The sequence below is a fragment of the Vombatus ursinus genome, unplaced genomic scaffold (genome assembly GCF_900497805.2).
Source record: "Vombatus ursinus unplaced genomic scaffold, bare-nosed wombat genome assembly UNPS02014817.1, whole genome shotgun sequence".
Classification (NCBI taxonomy): domain Eukaryota; kingdom Metazoa; phylum Chordata; class Mammalia; order Diprotodontia; family Vombatidae; genus Vombatus; species Vombatus ursinus.
Window position 1 is genome coordinate 439,061 of NW_020954595.1, and position 25,747 is coordinate 464,807.

The window sequence follows — 25,747 nt, forward strand, 5'->3', positions numbered from 1 at the left end:
GGACAGAGGGAAGGAAGGAATGAGGACAGAAAGAAGGAAAGAGGGAGAGAGGGAGGGCTGGCTCACTACCTCCTGCTCTTTCCTGAGCATCTCAAGGGCCTCCTGAAACTTCTTTTCCTTTGCTTCTATTTCAGCACTTGTGGTTTTATTCTGCTCTTCATAAGCCATGGTCACAACTGCCAGGATCAAATTGACCAGATAGAAGGATCCCAGAAAAATGACAAGCACAAAAAAGAGCATGTAAATTTTCCCAGATGCTCTCAAAGTCTGTCAAGGGAAGAAAGACAGAGGGAATTAGCCAACTTCCCCCAGGTCCCTCAGAATCTCTCTCCAAGTCTTAGGTTTATGGAATGCACTTCCATACTTGGATAAAGGAGACACATTATGCAGGGGCCACCCCATTCATAATCCAAGAATTCTAGCTATCTTTCCTCTATCTATGTATGGCCAACTCTGGAGGAAGTCAAGATAAATTCAACTACATCCTGGTCCAGGAGCATGGGGCACCGGGGAGTGAGCAGCAAACCATCCAAAGGAAGGTAGGAGTAGTGTAATGGAGGCAGACTGACCCTAATTGGGGCATTGCCCTCAGGAATACTGGAACCAAGGAATCTCACCAAAAGGATGAGAAAGCATGATGTTGGCTCCCACAGACCTTGGGGGTCTGAACTTGCCAGTCCCTCCTTGAGGCCACTGGAGATTCGTTTTCATTTCTCAGTTCAGACCTGTAATTTCATCAGTCAGTGCCGGCATAGAATCTCTTCCTACCAGTCCTTAAAGCCTTAGACAATTACTGGAGCGTGACAAGATTAAGTGTCTTACCCAGGGTCACGCAGCCAGTGTGTGTCAAAGGCAGGATTGGAATCCAAACTTAGCTCTCTCTCCATTTGCTTTACTGTCTCTCAACTCTCCACAGCCAGCAAACAAACTCGGATTGAGCACCAAACTTGTCACTGAATTCTGCCAATGCAGAAAGGGCCCCAGGGTTCCAATGAACAGGAAAATGACACCAGCTGTTCCTTATGTAAAACCTCCTCTGGGACTGTGTGCTCAAGAAGGTTTTTATCCCCAGGAGTGGTCTTGGTCCTGGCAGAAGATGGTCTGGGAGTGGGGAATCAAACTATGGTAGAAGCTAAGTTTGACTTGGGGTACCTCTCTCACTCCTCCCTCTGGAAACCCTGGATACTCACAATGCTCTGTGCCTGTGTGGGCCCTCATTGGGGTAACCCACAAAAGCCTGCCTTCCTTGGACAGCGCACACTGACTCAGACCTCCCTCTCAACCATCAAAGCCAAAGCCAACTCTCAGAGCTCTCGTTTTCACTGTTGGAAAGGAGCTGATAAACAAATTCATACTAAGGTATTCATGGCTGGAGAAATGAAATGTGTGCTGGACCTGGAGCCATGGATCTTGAGGCTGATCCTTCTCTGTGGATGATTTGAGTGGCTCTGCCACTTACTAAGGGTGGGATCTGGGGCCAATCACTTCATGTTATGGCCTCAGTTTCCTCATCTGTAATTGGGGGAGTTGGATCAGGTGGCGACTGAGGTACCTTCCAGTTCTGAATCTATGACCTCATGATGATTTCATGTGTTACTCATCACAGGGGAATTGACTTTTCAAGAGGGAACAATGCTTAATCCAGCTCCCAACACAGGGCTTGGCACTTGGTACTCGCCTAGTAAATGTTTGTTGAATATCAGATGAATGGAGGAACTTTAGACGTTGTCTGCTAGGAGAGGGTTTCCTGGTGCCCTGTATATACCTACTCACAGTCATAATGACCACCTTCTATATAAAAATGCCAGGGCCAGTCCTGACCCTGCTTCTTGAAGCTTTTAAAAACTTCCCTTGTGCCTGCTAACATCTTTCTTTACTCTTTTTAGTTGGCTCTTATCTACAATTGTCCCATTCAATAACCCAACACTTCTGAGTTTTGTGACTCTGAACAAGTCATTGGGCCTCAGTTTCCTTATCAGTAAAATGGAGCTAATAACACTGGGTTTTGGTGAGAAAAGTGTTTTTAAACCTTAAGCTGTTAATGATGCATGGGCTTTTCTCATTATTACTATAATTATACAATTCTCTAAGCCTCCCCCAATAGGGTAAAATTGTACATAAATAAATGTAAAAATAGATTAGCTGGGTGTCCCCAAAATACTTCATCAGGCACTAAGCTAAGTCAGAACACTTAACTGAATAATAATAATAATAATAATAATAATAATAATAATATATAAATAACACGTATATACTACCTTAAGGTTTGCAAACTGCTTTATCTCACTAATTCTCACAACCCTGGTGGGGTAGATGCTATTATTATCTCCTTTTTACAGATGAGAAAACTGAAGTTGAGAGATTTGTTCCTGGTTGTACTGCCAGTAAATGTCTGAGGCAGGATTTGAACTCAGATCTTCCTGATTCCAAGTCTAGGGCTCTCTCTACTATGCTACCTAGCTATTGTCATAGCATCCTAGATTTAGAACTGAAACACCTTAGAGGCCATCAAGCCTGACCTTCTCTGAAGCTTGTGGAAAGGGAGTAATCTGCCCAGAGTCACACAGGCAATAAACATCAGAGACAGGATTTGAACCCAGATCCCAAGTCAGTGCTCAATATTCTTTTTTGGACCACTTATGTGGGGCATTCTTCCCTTGGATGATCAATATGTGTTCCATTCTGGAGATTAGATTATAAGGTACAATCAATAAAAGGGCAGAAGAAACAAGGACGGTGTGCTGCCCGATGCTGATCTTAACTTGCTGGGATGCCCAGAAAGCCAAATCTCTCCACCTAAGCATGTCAAAGGGCCAGAGACCGAAGAGTCTGCAAAGCCCCGGGGAGAGACCTGCTGGTAGAGCCGCTCCCAGTAATCCTGTGTCATCAGGCGAAACAGAGCCAGGAAAGCCCAGCCAAAGGAGTCGAAACTGGTGTAGTTAAAATCGGGATTGTCTCCTGTCTTTAGGCAGAAATAGCCTTCGGGACAGCTCCTGTGGACAACAACAGGACAGAAGGTGAGACAAGGCAACACCCCCACCCCATGGGGCTTCATTTGAAGGAGCTTTCCCTCTAGATCTCTCCCTAAGGCAATGCCCGTTCTCATTGTTCCTTTCCCAGCCTGTGCTCACAACCTTGGTTCATGCTCATGCTTACTTGTGGTACTGACAATGCTTAAATATGATACTGACAATTGTACTTGGAGCTCCTTTGGCAGCTAGAAACAACAGAGCTTAGCTCCTAGTTGGCAAGAGTAATTTGTAAAAGCAAGAAGCTACTGGAGGACAACCTGGAGTGAACTCCCCCGCTCTGCCTTGTTCCCAGATACTGACTGCTTTCCCTCCCATGCTATCGTTTGCCTCAGGTGCAAAAATTCCTAGCTATGGCTCTGGCCTGGTGGCTTTGAAGTTCTTCATTATTACACTGAGGTCACTGCCCCAAGCAGAGAAGAGGGAAAAGGAATTTACCATGAGCCCTGGACTTTTCTCTTGCTAAGCCTAGGACTGGTGTCACACTCTTCCATTGTCTCTGGGCTCAGGGACGGGAGCCATCAAGAACCAGCTCATAAAGTCCTTTCTGCCATTTTCACCAGGATAAATCCAAATAGAAATTAGAATGGCATTTATATAGTCCTCTAAATTTTACAAAGTGCTTTCCATCTATTATCTCACTTGAGCCTCTCCAAAGTCCTATGAGTTTGGGACTATACAGAGTAAACATCCTCATTTTTAAGACAAGGGAGCTAAGGTTCATAGAGGTTGATTGACTTGCCCATGGTCACACAGCCAATAAATACCAGACACTGGATCTGAATCCAGATCTTCCCAACTCCAAGTGCAGAATTCTCTTCACTATAGTGCCTGACTAGTGCCACCTCAAGGATGTCTTTCCTTGCAGTGAAAAAGTGGGATATGAACATTCAAAGCAGGGCAAGCATCAGCTGATGTGATTTCTTCTGCCCCTACCCTTTAATTAGAAATTTATATTCTGTTTTCACTTGTGACAATGATGACTTGTAGTTATTGACATCCTGAAGAAGTGGTTTTGGCTCATCTATATCTAAAGGAACAGACTTTTAGAGGCAGCAGGGCATGGTGTAGGGCAGACTCCAAAGACTTGGGTTAAAATCCTGCCTCTGATACTTTCAGTGTCCCAGGCAAATCTCTACTAAAAGATTAAGCCACAGAGGATTTGCTGCCCTCTATCAGTTTGAGAAGTTCCCCAAACCCAACGAAATAATAGCTTAGATCCCTTCTCTGCCCAGCCACCCCAGCCTGCCAACAATCTTGCTGTCTTTTTACTCCTTTGGTTCCAGACTATGTTCATTTCTCAACACTTATTGTGGCTGATTTATGTTCCTTAAACTTTGCTTCTTTCCCTTCATATAGATCCTGGTTCTTATCTATATGAACATAGACATAGTTATTATGTCCAGTTATTACTTTCTGACCCCATCCTCATAGATGACAACCAGCTGCATCCCAGTCCAAGGTGCCTCCCTCATTCCAGAGAAGAGCCTGGTGCTTATTGGTAGCAGCTGCCTCAGTTTCATCATTTGTGAAATGGGGAAATTACTACCTGTGCCACATACTTTAAAGAAGTTTTGTGAGGCTCAAATGAGATCAGAATGGCAAAGCACTTTATAACTCCTATGTGTCAGGCCTTATTATTAGAAGGAGATCTGTTCAGTTTTGAAAAGCCACAGAGAGAAAGGGGCTAAAAACTTGAGTACATTGAGGCCAAGAACTTGGGCTTCCACTAAAGCTCATGGAGTCAGACACAAAAACATGATGGCAGTATAGAATGTCCCTCAAACCAGAGTTTGGGGCAGTCAGAACAAAGGAAATGTCATTGTTTCCATTTCATAGCTCAGGAAATTACTTTCAAACACGGTTTCAAGCCAATGCTGGGGTGTTTCGTGTGCCATGTACATGTGATTCTGGCTTGGTGGGTAGAATGCTGAGTGTGATGGGATGTGTAAGGGGTGAAGTTAGTACAAGAACTTTGGAAGATAAGAGACATTCTTCTTTATTTCTTCTATAAGAGAGATACACATGATTCTAGGCTCTCTTCACAGAGAGACATGTGGAAAAAGAAATAAGGATTTTGGAAGTAGAAAACATGTAGGGGAATCTGACTCTTCAATCAAAGCCATTTCTTATTTTTCTTGTTACACTCAACATTCTCTCCACCACTCTGAAGTCATGTATACAAAGCAGGCAAAAATTTTCCAGACTTGGCTTATGTAACCTGGGTTACATAAGAAACAGTGGAAATGCAGACAGTCTAACAGTCTACTAACAAAGATGGCAGACCCCCAAGAATGCTTAGCTAAGGTGACAGAGTCACTCATACCATCTCCTACTGATTCCCTGGGACAGTCTCATCAGTAATATTGCAAACCTTTTCCTTCCTCCCTTTGGCTTTAATCTCACTGCCTTAAAAAGCTATGTAAATAGTAGCTATTATTGTTGGTAGTAATAATGTTAGTTTCAAAGAAATTACTTCAATCCTAGTGACTGAGCAGATCAAAAATCTCAGGCCCTAATCTGCAGTGCCTGTAAAAGACCCTAGAATGGGGGTGTACAAGTCCTGTCTCTACCCACCTGGCCTCACTGCTGCCTTAATTATGTATATTTGTCAGCAGCCACAACCTCAGGCTTCAGGGCTGTATTTTGATCAGGGAAAAACCTTGTTTTCTTCCTATAGTCTCCCTTTTCCAGTAAAGAATTTGTAGTTCTGGCCAATTACTTGAAGAACATATATTATAAGCAGCATAAATTAATACACAACAGAGCTCCAAGTACTTATCCCCAACTATACAGTTCGATAAATGTGCACATACCTCCTACATTGCATTTATTCCAGAACTGCATCCAGCTCACATTAGTGTATACCACTAACAGATTACATACCATATAACCAGCAGCACATTTACCAGCATGGCATACATTAAATTAAGGATGGAAATTTCAGTGCAATACACACAGGGGTATGCTGGTAAATGTTTAACAACCAACTCTATAAAAATGTACGCAAAACACACTTTTCATTTTAATCTGCTTTCTTCTTTATTAAAATTTTCTCCATCACTTCTTAAGTCTAGAAAATCAACAGAATAACCATTAAAGCCCTGATTTGTACTATTTGCTTGTTTATGAGGTGAATGCTCACACTGGAAATTTAACAATCATCTCTTGCAAGCTAGTACAAGCTAACTCTGGCACACCCCTGGATGCAGAGCACCCAGAATCACATCAGGAAGTTGTATGCAGTGATTGAGTACAGAAACATGCTACATGCACATATAGTAAGAGCCAACATATAACACTGGTTACTGGTATATCTAGCAAAGAAACATAACCCAGAAATAAAAGTATATTGCATAAAAAACATCTAGGGATGTCCAGGTTAGGCACTGGACCTTTGATTTTAGTGGTGCAGTGAAAAACTCCCTCTACTGATGATGGTTGGCACCTCCTATATAACTGATATAGTCTTAGAGAGTTGCCTATGGGCACTGAAAGTGATTTTTCCAGATTCCTAAAGGCCATGTGCATTGTGGATGAAACTCAAACCCAAGTCTTCCTGGTGCCAAGGCCAGCTTTCTAATCACTATGTCATGTTATGCTTTGCATAGCAAATAATTAAGGAGTATAAAACATGAGACAGCGTATACTGAAGTCACTTATGAAGCATATTATGTGCGCTCCAATAATGGGCACTGGTTAATTGCATGGATACCCACTTTTCCCATTTCTTCCAAAGCATCATCAGTAAGTTTGGTCATAAACTACAAACTGGTCACCTATACTGTGACTTAAAGTCATTGTATAGCTCACTGTACTATGAGCTGGTAGATGGCCCAGAATACCTGGTACAATTCTCAGACTTCCTGGCCTGTAATCTCAATCCTGAGCTGGTGGATGGCTCAGTCTGACCATTAATGTTTCCAGGCTCTATGGGTTCCTTCTGTTCTATAACTATTTCTATAATTGGAGTATTAGGTCAGAAAGAGGCAGCCTATGAGTTCAGCCTTCCCTCTCCCTCCCTACCTCCTTTGGCCCAAGTCTTAGCTCTCCCCTTAGACTATAAGCTCTTAGAAGACAAGACCAAAGCCATAGTCATCTCTGTGACTCCTGTGTCCCTGGATCAGGACCTTACACATGGTAGGGGTTCAAGACCCATTTCTTCAATGAACAAACAGCACATTTCTGCATGACATCTACTCACCCAGCTTCAGAGCCATTGCCGCAGAGTAGGTAATCCTTTGTGCCATTCTTGTACATCAAGTAATCTACATAACATGGAAAAGGAGATCAGGCCTTTGGGAAACTTCTGCACCCTCCCCCACTGACCACTTAAGAGCCAAAGAATTCAGATTCTCCAGAGAATCTTTGGGAATGAACTGGATGGTACATCAAAATGGCTATATAAATAATGCATCATTTGTGTATTTTTTGTTTGCATAGAGTCAACAAACTGAGATGTATGTAAAGTGCTTTGCCAACCAAGTGATATTGTTATTATCAGTGCAAAATGTTCAGGGTACATAATATTAGCAACTTCGTATAATGCAAAGAGGACTCAGTTTAGAGTCAGGAAAGACCTGGGTTCAAATTCTGGCTCTAACACTAGTGGAATGACCACAGACAAGACATTTAATCTCTCCAAGCTTCAATTTTGTCATCTGGAAAATGGGGACAAAAGCACTTGTTTTGTGTACCATATCAGGTTATTCTGAGGAATAAGCATGATAAACCTCAAAGCACTCTAGAAATGTGAGTTATCTGTATCATTGCAAGTTTGAAATCCACTCAGAAGGAGTGAGGATGAAGTATTAGCCGATGTGTTTGGACAGGATCAGGACCAGAGGCACAAAAAAGGAGGCTGGTGTTTGAGAACTTCAGATTGCCCAGGGGAAAGTGGAAGTGGGCAGCAGAAAGCTGAGGCCTGTAGATTTGTATAAAGATTTGTTTGTTTGAATTACAACCAAATGGGCTAACATATGCTTATGCACTATGCAGGAGCTGTCCAAGGTCGGCTAAGTGGGAGACCTGCATTTTGCCGCTTGTCCACAGGGAAATGGTGTCAATTGCTCTGTGAATGACCACGTCTATGCTAAATAGATGATAAAACAATGGGAAGGCATTTAGGCCACTCATCTGCAGCTTAGGGTCTAGGATCCTTTTTGTGGATGTGACACTAGCCCCCAAACAAGCCTCTTCTAGTCCCTTAGGCCTTGGACTGCTCTGTAGGAGTGAAAATAGAAAGTTTGGGCCTGAGATTCTCTTTCTTCTCATCTTTACCTCTGGCTTCCTAGGCATTCCTCAAGTCCCAGGTAAACTCTCACCATCTGCAAGAAGCTTTTCCTGATGCCCTTTAATGTTAGTGCTACCAATTCTGTGGATTACCTCCAATTTATCTTGTGTGTACCTACTGGTTTGAAGGTTGTCTCCCAACTGCCTTTCATCTTTCTTTGTACTCCCGCACATAATATAGAACCTGGCACAAGAGAGGAGTTTAATAAATGCTTGTTGACTGACTGACTGTTTGGAGCCTCTGAGCTGTTACCTGCTGGGTTTTTTTTTTCTTTTCTCCTTTGCCCTCCAGGACTTTTCATCTCTTCCATATGACACATCTTCCCAGCCCCTCCAAATGCTTCAGACACCTGGGCACCTGACTTTTCCTTGATATGTAGAATATAAGCTCCTTGAGGGCAGGGGCCATTCACCAGTGTCTAGCCAAGTGCCAGGCACATAGGAGGTACTTTAAATAAATGAATGAATGAATAAAAATGTGTACATTAGATGCTTTCTATGTATGAACACTTTATAAATGTTTGTTGACTGAACCTCCCTTGTTCAATCCCACCAGCTTCCCTGTGAAATGTAAGCCCAGATTGCTATCATTTCACAGTCCCATCCCTACCCTCTGCACTCCCCACCCCATCTGAACATTAGGCACTAGCTTGCCATTGGCAGGCTTCCCGATCTGGTCTGATGCATTGGAGCAGGGTCCCTATTATTGGGTTTTGACTTGAGGATGGATTTCACATATGCACCACCAACCAAGAATTAATTGTTCATTATGAAAATAATCTATATATAATCCATGCACACCCCCCCTCAAAAATAATCATCAATATTGAGTGAAAAGAAGGTCCAACACTGTTCAGCCTATTTAACTACTGGTTCCCAGGCAGGCTGGGATACATGTTGAAGATGAAGGTCCCTTCCAGCTTGGACATTCCAAGAGTCCAAGTCTATACATTTGGCCAGTACAGAACTTTCTAACTCAACAGACTGAAAGTTGATTTTAGCCTTGAGGATTGAGGTTTTTTATTTCAGCTCTACTAAAATGCTGTACATGCCCCTCATGAAACAAACCAGACCTGAAACTCTCAACTTCTCTATACTGCTCTGCGTACATAGTATGGTTTCCCTTCCCCTAGTTGAATGTAAGCTCTTGGAGGGAAGATGCCATTTTGTATCTATCTTTGTATCCTCATTTTCTAGCACAGTGCCAAGTTTATGGTTGGTACTTCAATTCAATTCAACTAGTCTTTATTAAAACCAGACTATGTGGCAGGATACTAAACTAGGCATTGGGCATACAAAGACGAACTCAATAATGCCTGATTGCAAGGAGTTTCCAATCTATGGGACATTTGTTGAATGGATGAATGAATGAAAGAAACAGTTATCCCTCTTCCTTCATGCCTGAGAGGAGCAGGAACCAGACTCTGCCCTTGATTCTCTTACTTCTCAGATTCTCCTTCCATTTGGTTGTCATGGAACATGGTATTTGAAGGCATCTGAGGTCTGGCTGCTGGAGGAAGACACTGTGGAGTTCTGGATTTGAACATCTGGGTTTAAAACCCCACTCTGCTATTGGCTTGTGACTTTAGGTAAGCTAATTCACATCTCTGGCCTCAGTTTCCTTGTCATGAAATGAAGGGGCTTTACATGATTTCTTCCAGACTGTTGCATTTAGAGATCTTCTAAGATGAGGAAAATGGGAGGGATGTGAACCCAGAAGAGTCAAGGAGAGGGTGTGCACTCTCATCATTTCAAATAGTTATTTTCCAGATAACAAAAGGGCCATTTTCAAAATTCATTCAATTTCAGAAGTTCATCTTCACTTGTCTCAATGTTCCACATTCCTCTCATTGCCATTTACCTTAAATTCATGACACAGTTGTCATAGATAATGAGAGAGAAAGTCCTTAGGACAAGTTCACAAGTTGAAAAGGAATTTTGCTCTTTGGGAGTATCCTTATTATACGGTCATAGAATGTCAGACCTAAAAGAGACCTCAGGGATCATCTAGTCTATCCCTCCCCCCACCCATTTTACAGAAGGAAATACTGAGGCCAGAAGAGATATAATGATATGTCTTTGGGCAGGACCATATTTAAGAATTTGGAGCCCTGGAGAAAGGGTTAGCAATGAGTAGAAGGAGCTCACCTGAAATATGGCCATGATGGTGGGTGAGGATGTAGGGAGAAATGTACCCAGATATACCAAGTGTTTTCTATACTGCTAAAGCACTGGTCATTACCAAGAAAGTGGAAGACATGGCCTCTGGAGGGAAGAAATTTCCTATGGGACAATACTGTAGGTTTCCTATAAATTTTGGCGAACTGGGCCAATGGTCTGGTTGTCCTACCCTAGTTATGGTTCTACCTATTCAGTGTTCTTTCCATCCCATTATTAGGCCTTATTTATGACATCATGGTAGTGTTTTAGCAATGCCAAGAGCAATGTAGTAAAATAAAGCACAAAGGGGCTTTCAAATGCATGGCAGATTTACCAAAGTCATTTTTGCAGAAATCCCATGTCTTGTTTTCACCATAAAGATCACTGGTCACGTTAAAAAATGTGCAGTTCTTAGTGCATTTGTGCCTGAGATTCCCCTTGAAGAGTTGCAAGGCCACAAGGGCAAAGACACTCAGGCAGAAGACTGTCAGCACCATCACATCTGCTAGCTTCTTCACAGAGTGGATCAGGGCACCCACGATGACCTTTAAGCCTGGAGAGATCAAGGAACAACACCTTAGAGGCCCCAGAGCAGATAGAAAGCCCAGGCCTTTCAACATGAAAATTGCATGAAGTGCTTCCAGTCTGTAACTAGGGTGGGATGACTGAGTGATTCCTCAGGTGGCTGAAATTTAGAGGGGGCTGCCAGCACTTCCTCCTTCCTTCCCGCCAGTGACAGGAGGGAGCATAGCACATAAGGAGCAAAAATAGTCAGTGAAAATAAGAAGCCACTGGGTGGTATACTCTTAGAGGCTATGCCTAGGTCAGCCTGCTCCAGGCCACCCTGGGGCAGCATCTCACATTCCAGGGTCTCTCCATGCCAAGGTGTTTTTGATCCTGGGGTCTCTCACCCTCCTGATGCTTCTTGCTGCTTGCTGTAAGCCCATTTTGGGACACATGTTGCAAGCATCAAGATGGCTCAGTCTGGGGGTATGTATGTGCTTCATACAATTATCTGAACAATATTAACTCCTTCCACATCCCAGGTTTCTGGTCCAAAGCCAGGAGGGGTGTTTGCTGAAAGAATGCATGCAGATAATCCCATTTCTTTCACTTTTACTTCAATCTCTCCTAATGACCTCAATCAATCAATTAATCAATCAGCACACCTCTGTTTGGTTCCTATTATGGGCCTCCTTTCTCATTGTCAAAACGAGCACTGATTTGCCTGCAATTTGCATAAGATCCCAGCATCTACAGTGAGTCACAGAGAACACCCATATAGCAAAAGATTGGTATTTATTCCATTTTTTTCCCCTTCAATGAACTTAATCACTCTCTGCTAATGGGAGAAACAGTTTGGCACAGAACCCTGAGCTGGAAGCTGGTAACCTTGGCCACTTACCAACTGCCTGGCCTTGGACAATGACTCATCTGGAAAATTAAATACTTGGACTGGCTCAGTGGTTCTTAACCTGGGGTCTATGAACTTGTTTTCTTATTTAAAAATTTTCCATAACTGTATTTTAATAAAATTTGTTTCCTTTGTAATCCTCTGTATTTTATTTTGTGAATTTGAAAACATTATTCTGACTATCAGAGGTGTCTATGACACAAAAAAGGTTAAGAACTCCTTAAGTAGATGATCGCTAGGGTACACTGAAACTCACACCTTCTCTGGTCCTATAGAAAGTAGGAGGCAATGGTGATCCATGATCCCAGAACCCAGAGAAAAGAGTGGGGAATTTCAGATCAAGCTTTGGTCTCAGAGCTCTGCTTTGTCTCTGGAATATTGAGGCTGTCCTCACTGATGGGGGCTTTTCTGTGTCTGGACCCTGAGGCTCCTAAGTCTCATGAATAAGATTGCCAAAGGAGCTGTAATTTATTGTCATTTGGCCAAAATAGCAGTTGTGTTTTATCAGGAAGGTCACATTGACACTTAAGCCCTGGCCAAGACCATGCATTGCTGGAAAACCCACAGGCCATTGGCAGCTCAAGAGCCAAAGTCTTTGTATCTTGTGATCCATCCGTAGAACCCCCCATCAAGGTAAATAATCATAAGAAAAACCTTGTGGGAGCAGGGTGAGATACACATCATCTCCTGAGCAGTTGAGGCTGTTTTCATGGCCTACAGAGGATGAGCTTACAGATCATTGTTTTTATCCAAATACAAAAAAAACAATAATGACAAAAAATACCCCCACACTTATTTTAACCACTTGTGCAAAGACCATTAAGTAGGAAAGCATGAAGGCAGGAGGGAAACTTGTCCCAGGACCATTTCTATATGAACTCCATTGATGACAATGGAAGAATGAGCTAATGATAAGGATAGTGGCAAAGATATACAACAATAACAACAACAGGTGTTAATACAGTGTTTTAAAGAGGTGGCATGCTTCTCTCCCAGAATCCCACCTAAACCTCATAACAACCCTGATAAATAAATATTGCAAATAAGGAAACTGAGGCTCAGCCTTGCTCAGGGTCTCACAGCTATTAAGTGTCAGAGTCAGATCTCCATCCTGTCTTCCTTACTCCAAGACCAGGGCTTTGTCCACTGTGCCCTGATGCCTTTGAGAAAAGGAAGTTTTAACTTGCAGCCCCAGCAGCAAGCAGTCATCAGGAAGATGGTTCCGTCCAGCTCTAACTCTATGTTGACAATTCTGATACATTTGGGCAGGCTGGCCTGACACAGGGAATGGGCATTGAAACCACCCTGAGAAGAAGGAAGTGCCTGGATGAGGGCAGGCCTCATCACAGCCCCCTCTCCCTAGCCCCCAACTAACCCTTGCCTGACTCCCAGACTGTTCAGGGTAGAAGGTGATTAAGTGTAAGTGAGCTGTCAGTTTCCTTTGGATACCTAGATGCGTGCCTGACAAGAAGTTCCATCTCCTTACCTGGGATCACTGAAACTGTTTTCAGAGCCCGGAACACTCTGAAAGTTCTTAGAGCTGAAACCCCACGTAGGTCTGTAACTTCAGCAATGTACCTACCAGATTAGAGCAATCAGTCAGTCAATAAACATTTATTCAATGGTTATTATGTACCAGAAAAGGCAAAAACAGTCCCTGCCCTCAAAGAGCTCATGGCGGGGAGAGACAACGTGCAAACAGCTATACGCTGGAGATATGCACAGAATAGATGAATAGGTAGATAGCCTTAGAGAAGTTTGGGCATCTGGAGGAGACTGGGAAAGGTCTTCTATAGAAGGCAGTGTTTGACCTTAGCTAGAAGCAAGTGTGGGATGTCAGGAGGTCAAGGAGAGAAGGGAGAGCCTTTTAGACATAGGGGCAACAGCTCACACCAAGGAGACTGGAGAGGGAGTGTCATGTGTGAGGACCAGCAGGGGGTCTAGAATGTTTTGGATTGCAGAATTTGTGGAGGGGAATAAAGTGTAAGAAGATTGGAAATGGAAGAAGGGGCCAGGTTGGGAAGGGTTTTAAATGCCGAACAGAAGACTTTCTTTTTGATGCTGGAGGCAAGAGGATGCCATTAGAGTTTATTGAGAAAGGGGGTGACATGGTTAGACCTGGGCTTTAGGAAGATCACTTTGTAGCTGATGGGAGGTTGGACTAGAGTGGGGAGAGACTGGAGGCATGGTCTCTAAGCAGAAGGCCCTGCTATGGTCTAAGGGACAGATGATGGGAATCTCCTAGAACCGTGACTGTGTGATGGAAGGAGAGGCGTTGTGAAGGTAGAAATGACGAGCTTTGGCAATGAGCTGGATTTATGGGGTGTCAGAATGCTGTAGAAGAGAACATGTTCCAAGAGAAGGAATGTGAATCTGATTTAAGATATCCCAGGAATGTCCATGCTGCCCTCTCTGCTCTCCAGACCTTGACCGATGCTGTCTGTCTTGACTCTTACCCTCACAGGAGCCTCCTCCTTGCTCTCTTGCTCCCATCTCCCCCCTCCCCAGACCATCCCCCACACAACTGCCAAATGGATAACCTGAACAACAGATAACCACAACACTCACCTGCTTAAGAGGCTTCTGCGGCTCCTGCCTGCCTCTTATTTAAACACAGATGTCTGTTTAGTTTTTGTCTTTGTGTCCCCAAGGACACAAAATGTACAGTGTCTGGCACAGCGTTGGTGATTAATAAATGCTTGTTGAAATGGAATTTGATATGAGGAAGGATAAGAAGGGAACAAGTGTTTATTAAGCACCTACTATGTGCCAGTTGTACTAATGTTATCTTATTTAGTTTAGTTCATTTAGTCAAATGAATGGGGATTGAGCCCCTGGTACCTTTTTCACTGCTAATTCCCAGGAACTTATTCAACATCCATTGCAATGTTAAGTGCTAGGGTATTCTCTTGACCCAGGTGCTTGCAGATCCTCTTGACCCACCCTTGGAAGACTGGATTTTTATGACTGTTGGATCCCATCTTTGCTTCTATCCTCCAGTAGACCCATGTAATCACCCAGGTGGCAAACTACTTCCCTACCTTCTCATCTTGTGTGGTTTCTGATGACAGCCACAGGATGGAATAAGAAGAAAATAATGCTGGATTTGCGTGTGGGGATCTGGATTCAAATTCTGGCTCTACTACTCACTACCTGAGTGACCTTGGGCCCTGGGCCAAGGTCTCATCTGTAAAATGAAGTGTCATACTCCGAGCCCTATTAGTCCCTTCCAGTTTTGGGTCTTTGATCTTATGACCCTATCACAGACTTCAGTTTTTGTTTTTAGATTCAGGACTGGGATTACATTGGTAAGAGGGGCACTCCTGGTGCAAAAGAAGTCCTCCATAACGTATTGTTTTAGGGAGTTGCCTGGGGCACAGAGGGCTTAAATAACTTGCCTAGGGTCACATAGCTAGTCTGCACCAAAGGAAGAGTATGGTCCCTTCTTTACTCCAAGGCACAAGATGCCATACTATCTCTTTCCCACAAACCACCATCAAACCTTTAACTTCTCCCAACACACTCTCTTTGTCCCATTCCCTCTCTTTATCATGTCCTTTGTTCCATCATTTTCATTCATGTCTGACTCTTTATGATCCCATTTGGGGTTTTCTTGGCCTACTGAAATGGTTGTCACTTCCTTCTCCAGCTCATTTTACAGTTGAGAAAACTGAGGCAAAGAGGGTTAAGTGACTTGCCCAAAATCACACAGCTAGTAAGAGTCTGAAGTCAGATTTGAATTCAGGTCTTCCTGACTCCAGGCCTGGCTCTCTATTTCTTGAGCCACCTATCTGCCCTTTGTTATGCCCAGGGCAGCCTTTTTTTTTTAATGGAAAAAACTAAATCCTACTACAGTGACCACACTAGAATGACTTGAGCCCAGGAGGCAAGAAAGAAGGCCTAGTCACTTTAATAGAATTTGAAAATGAGAGAATTTTTCAACAAAAAAGAATATATTTAGTACCTGTTGTGGGCCAGGCACTTTGCAAAGCCTTGGGGTTACAATGACAAAAATGGAATAATCTCCATCCTCAAAGAGCTTAATTCTCTCCCCAAAGTTTTGGTCCTATAAGTTCACAGGTGTTCACATATGCTCATATACATATGTACATTCATAAGAATTACTTACGCCAGGGAAATAACACTAAAATCCAGCCAATTCCATGGATCTCGAAGGTAGGTGAATTCATTCAGACAAAATCCTCGGGCCAATATTTTTATTAAGGATTCAAATGTGTAAATACCTGTGAAAACATACCTATAGAAGCAGAGAAATGCAGGGGTATTAGTCACAATAGAGGAAGGTTCTGGATGCTTCTCCAATTGGTAGAAAGTAACTGATCTGTTCTTTTTTTCCTCTTTCTTTTTAATTGTTTAATCTTTAGGGATGAGTTGCTGGTAAAGGGAGAAAAGAAGAACATATTTGAAAATGGATATTTTCTAAAAGCAAAAGATTTCAATAAAAATAAGATTTTTAGAAAATAAATTAGAAGGCAGAGCCAAGATGGCAGAGTAGAGGAAACACTCAGCTGAGCTCTCCCAATATTCTAAACCACTTTAAAACAATGCCTCAAATCAAGTTCTGCACTGGCAGAGCCAACAAAAGGTCAGAGTGAGACCTTGTTCCAGCCCAACACAACTTAGGAGGTCAGAAGGAGAGATCTGTGACCGAGGGGTAGAAGCTGGCCCAGGGCAGATGTGGATACAACAACAATGGTGGGACTAAGTGGTGGTGACAGAAGCAACAGCAGCTTCAGGAGCTCTCAAGCCAGAGATAGTAAGGGGACCTGGCAACTGCTCAGAAAGAGATTACAGGGGACCCCTGTACTAACACTGGATGCAGGACTATAAGCTGTTTGGCATTCCATTGCCTATACCCACTTCTGGGTCAAGTTCAAGGGAGAAGAGGCTCTGAGAATCAGTATCACTTCCAGTCCCAAGGGAGCAGAGGCCCTTCCTGGGCAGAGACCAAGAGAGCAAGGGCCACACCTCTCCCCAGATCACACCACTTTGGAATCACTGAAAATTTCCAAATCTACAGAACTAGCTCTGAAAACAGCAATGCAGAAAAAATCCAAAGCTTGTGACATCCCCCCTACAGGGAACAGAGTCCAACTTGAACATAAATTCAAAGTCAAGAAACAGGCTGGAAAAATAAGCAAACAATAACAACAAAAAAGAATCTGACCATAAAAATCTACTATGATGACAGGGAAGATCAAGACACGAACTCAGAAGAAGATAATGAAGTCAAAATAGCTACAAGAAAAACCTTAAAGAAAAATGGGAATTGGACACAAACCCAACAAGAATTACTGGAAGAGCTAAAAAAGTATTTTAAAAATAAACTAAGAGTGGTAGAAAAAAATACATAAAGAAATAAGAGCAAGGAAAAAAATATGAAAAGACAACAGCTTGGTAAAAGAGGCACAAAAAATACTGAAGAAAATAACACTTCAAAAAAGAAGAATTTGACAAATGGAAAACAGTGTACAAAAACCACTGATAAAAATAACTCCTTAAAAATTAGAATTGGGTAAGTGGTCAATAATGACTCCATGAGACATCAAGAAACAATAAAATAAAGTTTAAAGAACAAAAAAAAAGAAGAAAGTGTCAATTATCTCATCACAAAAACAACTGACCTGGAAAATAGATGAAAGAGAGATAAGTCATGATTAAAGAAAGAGCCTAGATATCATATTTCAAGAAATTATAAAGGAAAACTGACCTGATATTCTAGAACCAAAGGATGAAATAGAAATTGAAAGAATCTACCAAAGAGATCCCAAAATGAAAACTCCCAGAAAAATTATAGCCAAATTCTAGAGTTCCCACATCAAAAAAGAAAATAATATAAGCATCCAGAAAGAAACAATTCAAATACTGTGAGCCATAGTAAGGATCACACAAGATTTAGCAGCTACCATGTTAAAGGAGTAGAGGGCTTAGAATATGACATGCCAGAAAGCAAAAGAGTTAGGATTATAATCAAGAATAACATACCCAGCAAAACTGAGTATAATCCTTCAAGGGAAAAATTGGATATTTAATGAAATAGAGAACTACAAGCATCTTCTTGATGAAAAGACCAGTACTGAATAGAAAATTTGACATTCAAAGAAAAGACTCAAGAGAAGCATAAAAAGTTAAACATGAAAGAGAAATATTAAGGAATTCAATATGGTTAAACTGTTTACATTCTTGTATTGGAAGATGATACACCTAACCTTTAAGAACTTTATTATTATTAGGGCAGTTGAAGGATTCTACATAGAGGGCACAGGAGTAAGTCATTCATATGTGTGTGTATACATACATACATATATGTACACACATATACATACATATAAATATGTGTAAGTGAGAGAGAAAGAGAGAGAGAGAGGGAGTGAGAGAGAGAGGGAGAGAGAGAGAGAGAGAGAGAGAGAGAGGGAGGAAGAGAAAGAGAGAGAGGGAGAGATGCCCTGGGAGAAAGGGGGAAGGGAGAGAAAGAATAGAAAAAAAATCTCACATAAAAGAGGTACTCAAGGAAGAGCTTTTACAGTGGAGGGTAAAGTGGTGTGAGGGTGGTAGGCAACACTCATTTAAATTGGTTCAAAGGGGGAAATCAGATAGATAAAAATATACATACATACATATATACACACTCAATTGGGTATAGAAATCTATCTTACTCTTCAGAGAAGTAGGAGAAAGGGAGGAGATAAAGACAGGGTGGATAAAGAAAGGCTGTAGTCTGTAACAAAACAGACTTTATAGGAAGGACAGGATAAACAGAGAAAGAGAAAGATAAACAGAATAAAATGGGTTGGAAGGAAATGCAGAGTTAGTAATGACAACTGAGTGTGAATGGGATGCACTCACCTATGATGTTTAAATAGCTGAATTAGAAACTAGAATCCAACAATATGTTGTTTAGAAGAAACACACTTGAAATAGAGACACACAGAATTAAAATCAAGTGCTGGAGCAGAATCTATTGTGTTTCAGTTGAATTAAAAAAGGCAGGGGTAGCAATCATGATCTCAGTCAAAGCAAAAACAAAAATAGACCTAATTAAGGTCTATATATTTAAGATATATGTTTTTACATATTATACATGTAATATATATTAAGATAAGCAGGGAAACTGCATCTTGATTAAAGGGCACCATGGACAATGAAGTAACATCAGTACCAAATATATATGTGTATATATATATATATGTGTGTGTGTGTGTGTGTGTGTGTATATATATATAAATACACACACACACACACACACACACACACACATACACACACACATACACCAAATGGTACAGCATCCAAATTCTTAAAAGAAAAGTTAAATGAATTAGAGGAGGAAATAGTAAAGTTATATTAGTGGGGAACCTCAACTCCCCTTTCAGAGCTAGATAAATGTAAGCATAAAATAAAAAAAGATGTTAAAGAGACGATTAGAATCTTAGAAAAATTAGAGATTAAAGCATAATATTTGCTATTTTTTTCTTCTGTTTTGTTTTGTTTCCTCTTTCTGGTGGTTCCTCCTATTGGTTCTAACTCTTCCTTACAACATCATTAATGTGAAAATATGTTTAATAGGAATGTATATATATATATATATATATATATAGCTTATGTCAGATTGCATGCCATCTTGAGGAAGGGGGGAGGGAAGAGGAGAAAAATTTAAAACTCAAAAGCTTATGTAAATGATTGTTGATAAATCAAAATAAATAAATAAATAAATTTTAAAAAGAAAAATTAGGTATGATAGACATAGAAAAGAGTATACCTTTTCTCACCAATATATTGCACCTTCACAAAAAATGATTATGTATTAGAGCATAAAAACACAATTACAGGTAGAAAAGCAGAAATATTAAATGGATCCTTTTCAGATCAAAATGCAGTAAAAAATTGTGTTCAATAAAGGGCAGTGGAAGCATAAGTTTAAAATGAACTGGAAAGTAAATAATCTAATGCTAAAGAATGAGTGGGTCAAAGAACAAATCATACAATCAATCAATAATTTCATTAAAGAGAATGATAACAATGAGACAACATATCAAAATTTATGGGTTTCAGCCAATGCAGTACTTAGGGGAAATTTTATATCTCTAAATGTGTACATCAATAAAAAGAGAGAGAGAGAGAGCAAATCAGAATGCAACTGGAAAAAAAACTAAATAAAGAATAAATTAAGAATCTCTAATATGAGAAATTATTATTAATAAGTAATCATTTGGGGAGATTAAGTGCTCTTCTCTTCTTCCAAAGTCCTGATGTTAAAATTGCAGTCTCTTGAAAGACATTTTTGATAATGAGATTGAATTAATTCTCCTCAGTCTTGGTCAGATCACACCCAATCTTACAAGAAATTTAATCTAAAGTGGGGAAGCCCATTGTGTTCTACTCAGACTTGGGTGGAGACAGATCCGTTTGTCTAGATAGTCCAAGGTGAGGGTAGTTTGAGTATAGAGATTGTTTCTGTGCCCAAGGGTAACATGACATCATTCTCATCACCTCTTTGTACACCTACTCTTCCAAAGGTATATAAACTGTGAGCCCACCACCACAATTGTCTTTGGTATAAGAGAAATGGCCAAATGATCTCTGTTTTATTAATAAGGTGCTGGTCTTATTAATAAAATGATTAAATTACTTAGAAACTATGTCTCTCAAAACTTTTTAATTGCCCCACCAATTCAATACCACATTGAAAATCCTGAAAATCAAAGGAGAGATTAATAAAAGTGAAAGTTAAAAAAAAATTTAACTAATAAAACCAGGAGCTGGTTTTATGGGGGAAAAAAACAACAAAAAAAAACCAAACCATTGGCTAATTTGATTTAAAAAAGAAAGAAGAAAACCAAATTACCAACATCAAAAATTAAAAGGGTTAATGCACCACCAATGAAGATGAAATTAAAGCAATTATTAGGAGTTATTTTGTCCAATTATATGCTAGTACAACTGATGAGGATGGGATCTGTACCCCAAAAAAGAAAAACCCTGGACTTTCCCACATGGCCAAATCTCTGAGGTTATAATCCTATCAACTAGCCTTTCATTGTGGCTAAACCCAATCTCCCAGTTCTGTTCTGATACCTCCCAATTGCCCCTGGCCACTTCCCACCTTTAATCCTATCTAAACTCCATTCTCTCTTGGTCCAGGAGACCATGTGGTCCAGGTCCCTGACATTCTGTTCACCCCAGTTTACTGGCCACTCCCATTCAGATCTTCCCTTAGGCCCCTCCTCCAGTCTCTCCAAACTACTTGGCCTCTCCTGGATCCCTCCCACAGTCTTTCTGTGTATAAGGTACATCTTGTCTCTCTTAAGGTGCTCAGATTCTTAAAATCTAGACAATAGCTCAGTAATGTTCAGATTCCTTAAGAGTCTGGCCAATATGGTAGATGTTCTAATAAACCTTGTCTTTGGCTGAAAGAAGGCTTGGGTTGAATTAATTCTGGCAGGACCCACATGTCATGATTTCAGGGTCCCAGCACCCCTAAAACCCCTAAACCTCAACAAAACCAATAATTTAAGTGAAATGGTGAATATTTATAAAAATATAAATTTCCCAGATTAACAGAAGAGGAAATAGAATACTTAAATAAACCAATCTTAGAAAAAGAAATTGAACAAGCAATCAATGAGCTCCCTAAGAAAAATCCTTAGAACTAGATGGATTTATAAATGAATTCTACCAAACATTTAAAGAACAATTAATCCCAATACCAGATAAACTATTTGAAAAAAATAGGTAAAATAGGAGTCCTACCAAATTTCTTTTATGATACAGATATGGTTTTGGTACCTAAACCAGGAAGAGCAAAAGCAGAGAAAGAAAACTATAGATAAGCTTCCTTACTGTATATGAATGCAACCCTGAGAAAAGACCCCAAAGCCCCAGACCCTAAATATAAAATATCATTAAGGGCTCTGTAAATTTGTGCTAATGATTCATTTAATAAGGATTTTTCAAGTATCTATTATGTGCCAGGCACTGTGTTAAGCATTGAGCATACAAACAAAAAAAGAAATAGCCCTTGGCCTCAAGGAGCTTCTATTCTATGGGATGGTGAAGATGAAGAGGAGTAGGAGAAGGAAGAAGAAGAAGGAAGAAGGAAGAAGAAGAAGAAGAAAGAAGGAAGAAGAAGAAGAAGAAGAAGAAGAAGAAGAAGAAGAAGAAGAAGAATTTTTGAGATAGAATCAATAAAGTAGCAGGGGGAATAAGTAGCTTATAGGTGGGAACATCTAGCTTCGTGTTTTTAAATATGTGTGTGTATACCTACATAAAAATTATTTCATTAAATACTTTCCAATTATATTTTTAAAAAATTTAACATTTTTTAAAAATTCTGAATACCAAATTCTCTTTCTTCCTCCTGCCTAGGCCTCCTGCACCCCATGAGAAGGCATACCTTCCTATTTTAACTGATTATTCTCAGGTGTCATAGCATAATGAATAGAGAGCAAGCCTTAGAGAGAAGGAGTCCTGGATTCAAGACCTACCTCTGATACATACTGGCTGTGTGACTCTGGGCAAAGAACTTTTCATTGTTCCCAAGCAATTCTCCTCAAGTATAAGGTGGAAAGAAGGTGCCAGACTGCATTGGTAGAAGGAGTTTCCTCATCCAAGAGTTCTCCATACCAATGAAATCGTCTAGTTCTTCCCTTTATTCTCACTTAATTGTTGCTAAACTCAGTTATTTCTAAGCTGCTAGAGAGAGTGCACATGTTAAATTTTTTGTGCTCAGGGCCAAAGCCCTTACTACTCCACCTTAGTTATGGCTCTGATTTCTTCCCATAAGGAAACATACAAGTCTCTAGGTAGAGACCATTACCAACTATCAAGTTTAGTGAGCAAGCCAGCTAGGAAGGGAGAGAAGTAAGAGTGGGATAGAGACAGAAAATGGTTTCCTTGACAGAAGAGAGATCACTTAAGAATCTCACTGGGAATATTAAGAGAGACTCCATCCTTGGGGCCTCACTAGCTAAGCTGAGCTAGCCATTGGGAGCTACAATTTTGTTCCTCCTTGGAGATGCCCAGTGTGATCCTTGCAGCCCAACATGTGCTAAGGAGGCTTCACTGACTATATTAGCCACAGGGTGACTGCCAAGGCTCTTTAAACATCATAAAAACTCTAATTAGATTGTTTTTGTGAGTTTTATTACAGTTATCACCTGAAAAACCATGACCTAGGTCTCAGAGAGGTAATGTGGTGTAGTAGTTAGCATCCTGGACCTGGAATCAGGAGATTTGAGGTCAAATTCCTGCCTCGGTTACTCACTGGCTGTATGGCTTAACTTTTAAAACCTCAATTTTCCTCATCTGTTAAATAAGGATAGTACTACTTAGGCTATGTACCTCATATGGGGTATTGAGAGAAAAACACTTTGCAAACCTCAACCTGCCAGAAATGGGGGTTATTATATTAATTCCATGCCCAGCCATATAAGCCCAGTAGAATGGAAGCTCCCTGAGGGCAGACTACACACACACACACACACACACACACACACACACACACACACACATTTTTTCCCTTTGCATTCTCATTTGTTAGTATAGTGACTGTTACATATTTGGTGTTTCTTTTGGTTTACTCTGAGAGTTTGTTTAAATGTTAATTTTTTTTTTACATTTCAAATTTAAGAGTTTCCAAAGGGAGCAGAGCCAAGGTGGTAGAGAAAAGCCAGGTAGTTGTCTGTGTTCTCCCCAGTTTCCCTCAAAACAATGTTAAATCAAGCCTCTAAATGAATTCTGGAGTGACAGAATCCACAAAAAGATGGGGTGAAACAATTTTCCAGGCCAAGATAACTTAGAAGGACTGCAGGAAAGGTCTTTCTCACTTGGGTAAAAGGGAAGCACAATTTAGCATAGGTGGTATCCAGGCAAGCCAGTGGGAGGCTCTTAGCCACAGCACAGATCAGCAACTGAGGCCCCGTGTTCCAAACTCAGCAGGCCAGTGGCACAGCAGGTCAGCTTTTAGGCCTCCAGCTCCAGGGCAGAAGGCAAAATGCTACCCTTGGAATCCCTGGCACAAAAAGCTAGAGGCTGGGCCGCTCCAACACAGTGGGCAAGCCATTAGCTCCAGAGGCCTTGGGGCAGAAAGCCAATGACTAGGCCCCTGGCTTCCAGCACAAGAAACTTAGGATAGTGCTCCCTGTACCCCAAGAGCAGAGCTCAACTTTAAAAGTCACAAAATAAGCTGGAAAATGAGCAAAACAAACAAACAAAAAAACAAATAGAAAGCTACTGTGGCAATAGGGTAGGTCAAAACACCATCTCAGAAGAGGACAATAATGTCAAAATGCCTGTATGCAAAGCCTCAAAGAGGAATACGAACTGGTCTCAAGCCCGGAAAAGTCCCCTTGGAAGAACTCAAAAAGGTTTTTAAAAATCAAATAAGAGAGGTGGAAGACAAATTGGGAAGAGAAATGAGATTGATACAAGAGAATCATGAAAAAAAGAATCAACAGCTTGGAAAAAGAACTCCTTTAAAAGTAGAATTGCCAAATAGAAAAAGAGGTACAAAAGCTAACTGAAGGAAATAAGTCCTTAAAAATTAGAATTGGGGAAGTGAAAGCTAATAACTCTATGAGACTTTAAGAATCAATCAAACAAAATTAAAAGAATGAAAAAATGGAAAAAAATGTAAAATGCCTCATTGGAAAAAAAAACTGATCCGGAAAATAGATCCAGGAGAGGTAATTTAAGAATTATTGAATTACCTAAAAGCCATGATAAAAAAAAAAAGAGCCAGGACAGCATCTTTCAAGAAATTATCAAGGAAAATTGCCTTGATATCCTAGAACCAGAGGGTAAAATAGTAATTGAAGGAATCCACCAATCACCTCCTGAAAGAGATCCCAAAATGAAAACTCCAAGGACTATTATGGCCAAATTCCAGAATTATCAAGTCAAGAAGAAAATATTGTAAGCAGCCAGAAAGAAACATTTCAAATATCAAGGAGCCACAGTCAGCATTACACAGAACTCAGCAGTTTCTACATTAAAGGACCAGAAGTCTTGGAATATGCTATTCTGAAAGGCAAAGGAGCTTGGATTAGAGTCAAGAATCAACTACCCAGTAAAATTGAACATAATCTTTCAGGGGGAAAAACGGATAGTCAGTGAAGTATGAGACTTTCAAGCTTTCCTGATGAAAAGACCAGAGCTAAACAGAAAATTCAATGTTCAAATACAAGACTTAAGAGAAACGTAAAAAGGTAAACAGGAAAGAAAAAAACATTATTCAATAAGCTTAAAATGTTTACATTCCTACATTGGAAGGTGATACTTGTAACTCTTAAGAACTGTATCTCTATTAGGGCAATTAGGAAGAGTATACAAAGACAGAAGGTGTGGGTATGAGTAGATTTTGATTGACATAAAAAAATTAAGAGGTGAAAAAGAAGATTGTACTGGGATAAGAGGAAAGGGAGAGGTAGAATGGGGTAAATTATATCACATGAAGAGGTGCAAAAGACTTATTACAGTAGAGGAAAAGAATGGAGAGGGGTGAGCATTGTTTGAACCTTACTCTCATCAGATTTGGCTCAAAGAAGGAATAATATACACATTCAGTTGGGTAGAGATATCTATGTTACTCTATAGGAAAGTAGGAAGGGAAGGGAAAAGAAAATGAGTGGGGGCTGGTAGAAGAGAGGACAGATTGAGGGAGGAGGTCAGAAGCCAAACACTGGGAGATAGAGATAGAATAAACAGGGAAAAAATAAGGTGAAGGGAAATACACAGTAATCATGACTGTGAATGTGAATGGTATGAACTCTCCCACAAAACAAAAGCATGTAGCAGACTGGGTTAAAAACCAGAATCCTACAATATGCTGTTT

The 25,747-nt window shown here is 40.7% G+C and overlaps 1 protein-coding gene across 1 annotated transcript in view; it reads right to left on the reverse strand.

The window, feature by feature from the left end:
- SCN10A (sodium voltage-gated channel alpha subunit 10) overlaps positions 1–25,747 on the reverse strand; it is a 92,817-nt gene that overhangs the window by 61,853 nt on the left and 5,217 nt on the right. The window contains exons 4-10 of the mRNA XM_027835806.1: positions 16,025–16,153; positions 13,382–13,473; positions 10,816–11,034; positions 8,441–8,455; positions 7,234–7,297; positions 2,852–2,993; positions 70–267 (exon numbers count right to left, since the gene is read on the reverse strand). Of these exons, the coding sequence (XP_027691607.1) occupies positions 70–267; positions 2,852–2,993; positions 7,234–7,297; positions 8,441–8,455; positions 10,816–11,034; positions 13,382–13,473; positions 16,025–16,153 (859 nt within the window). The remainder of the gene's footprint in view (positions 1–69; positions 268–2,851; positions 2,994–7,233; positions 7,298–8,440; positions 8,456–10,815; positions 11,035–13,381; positions 13,474–16,024; positions 16,154–25,747) is intronic.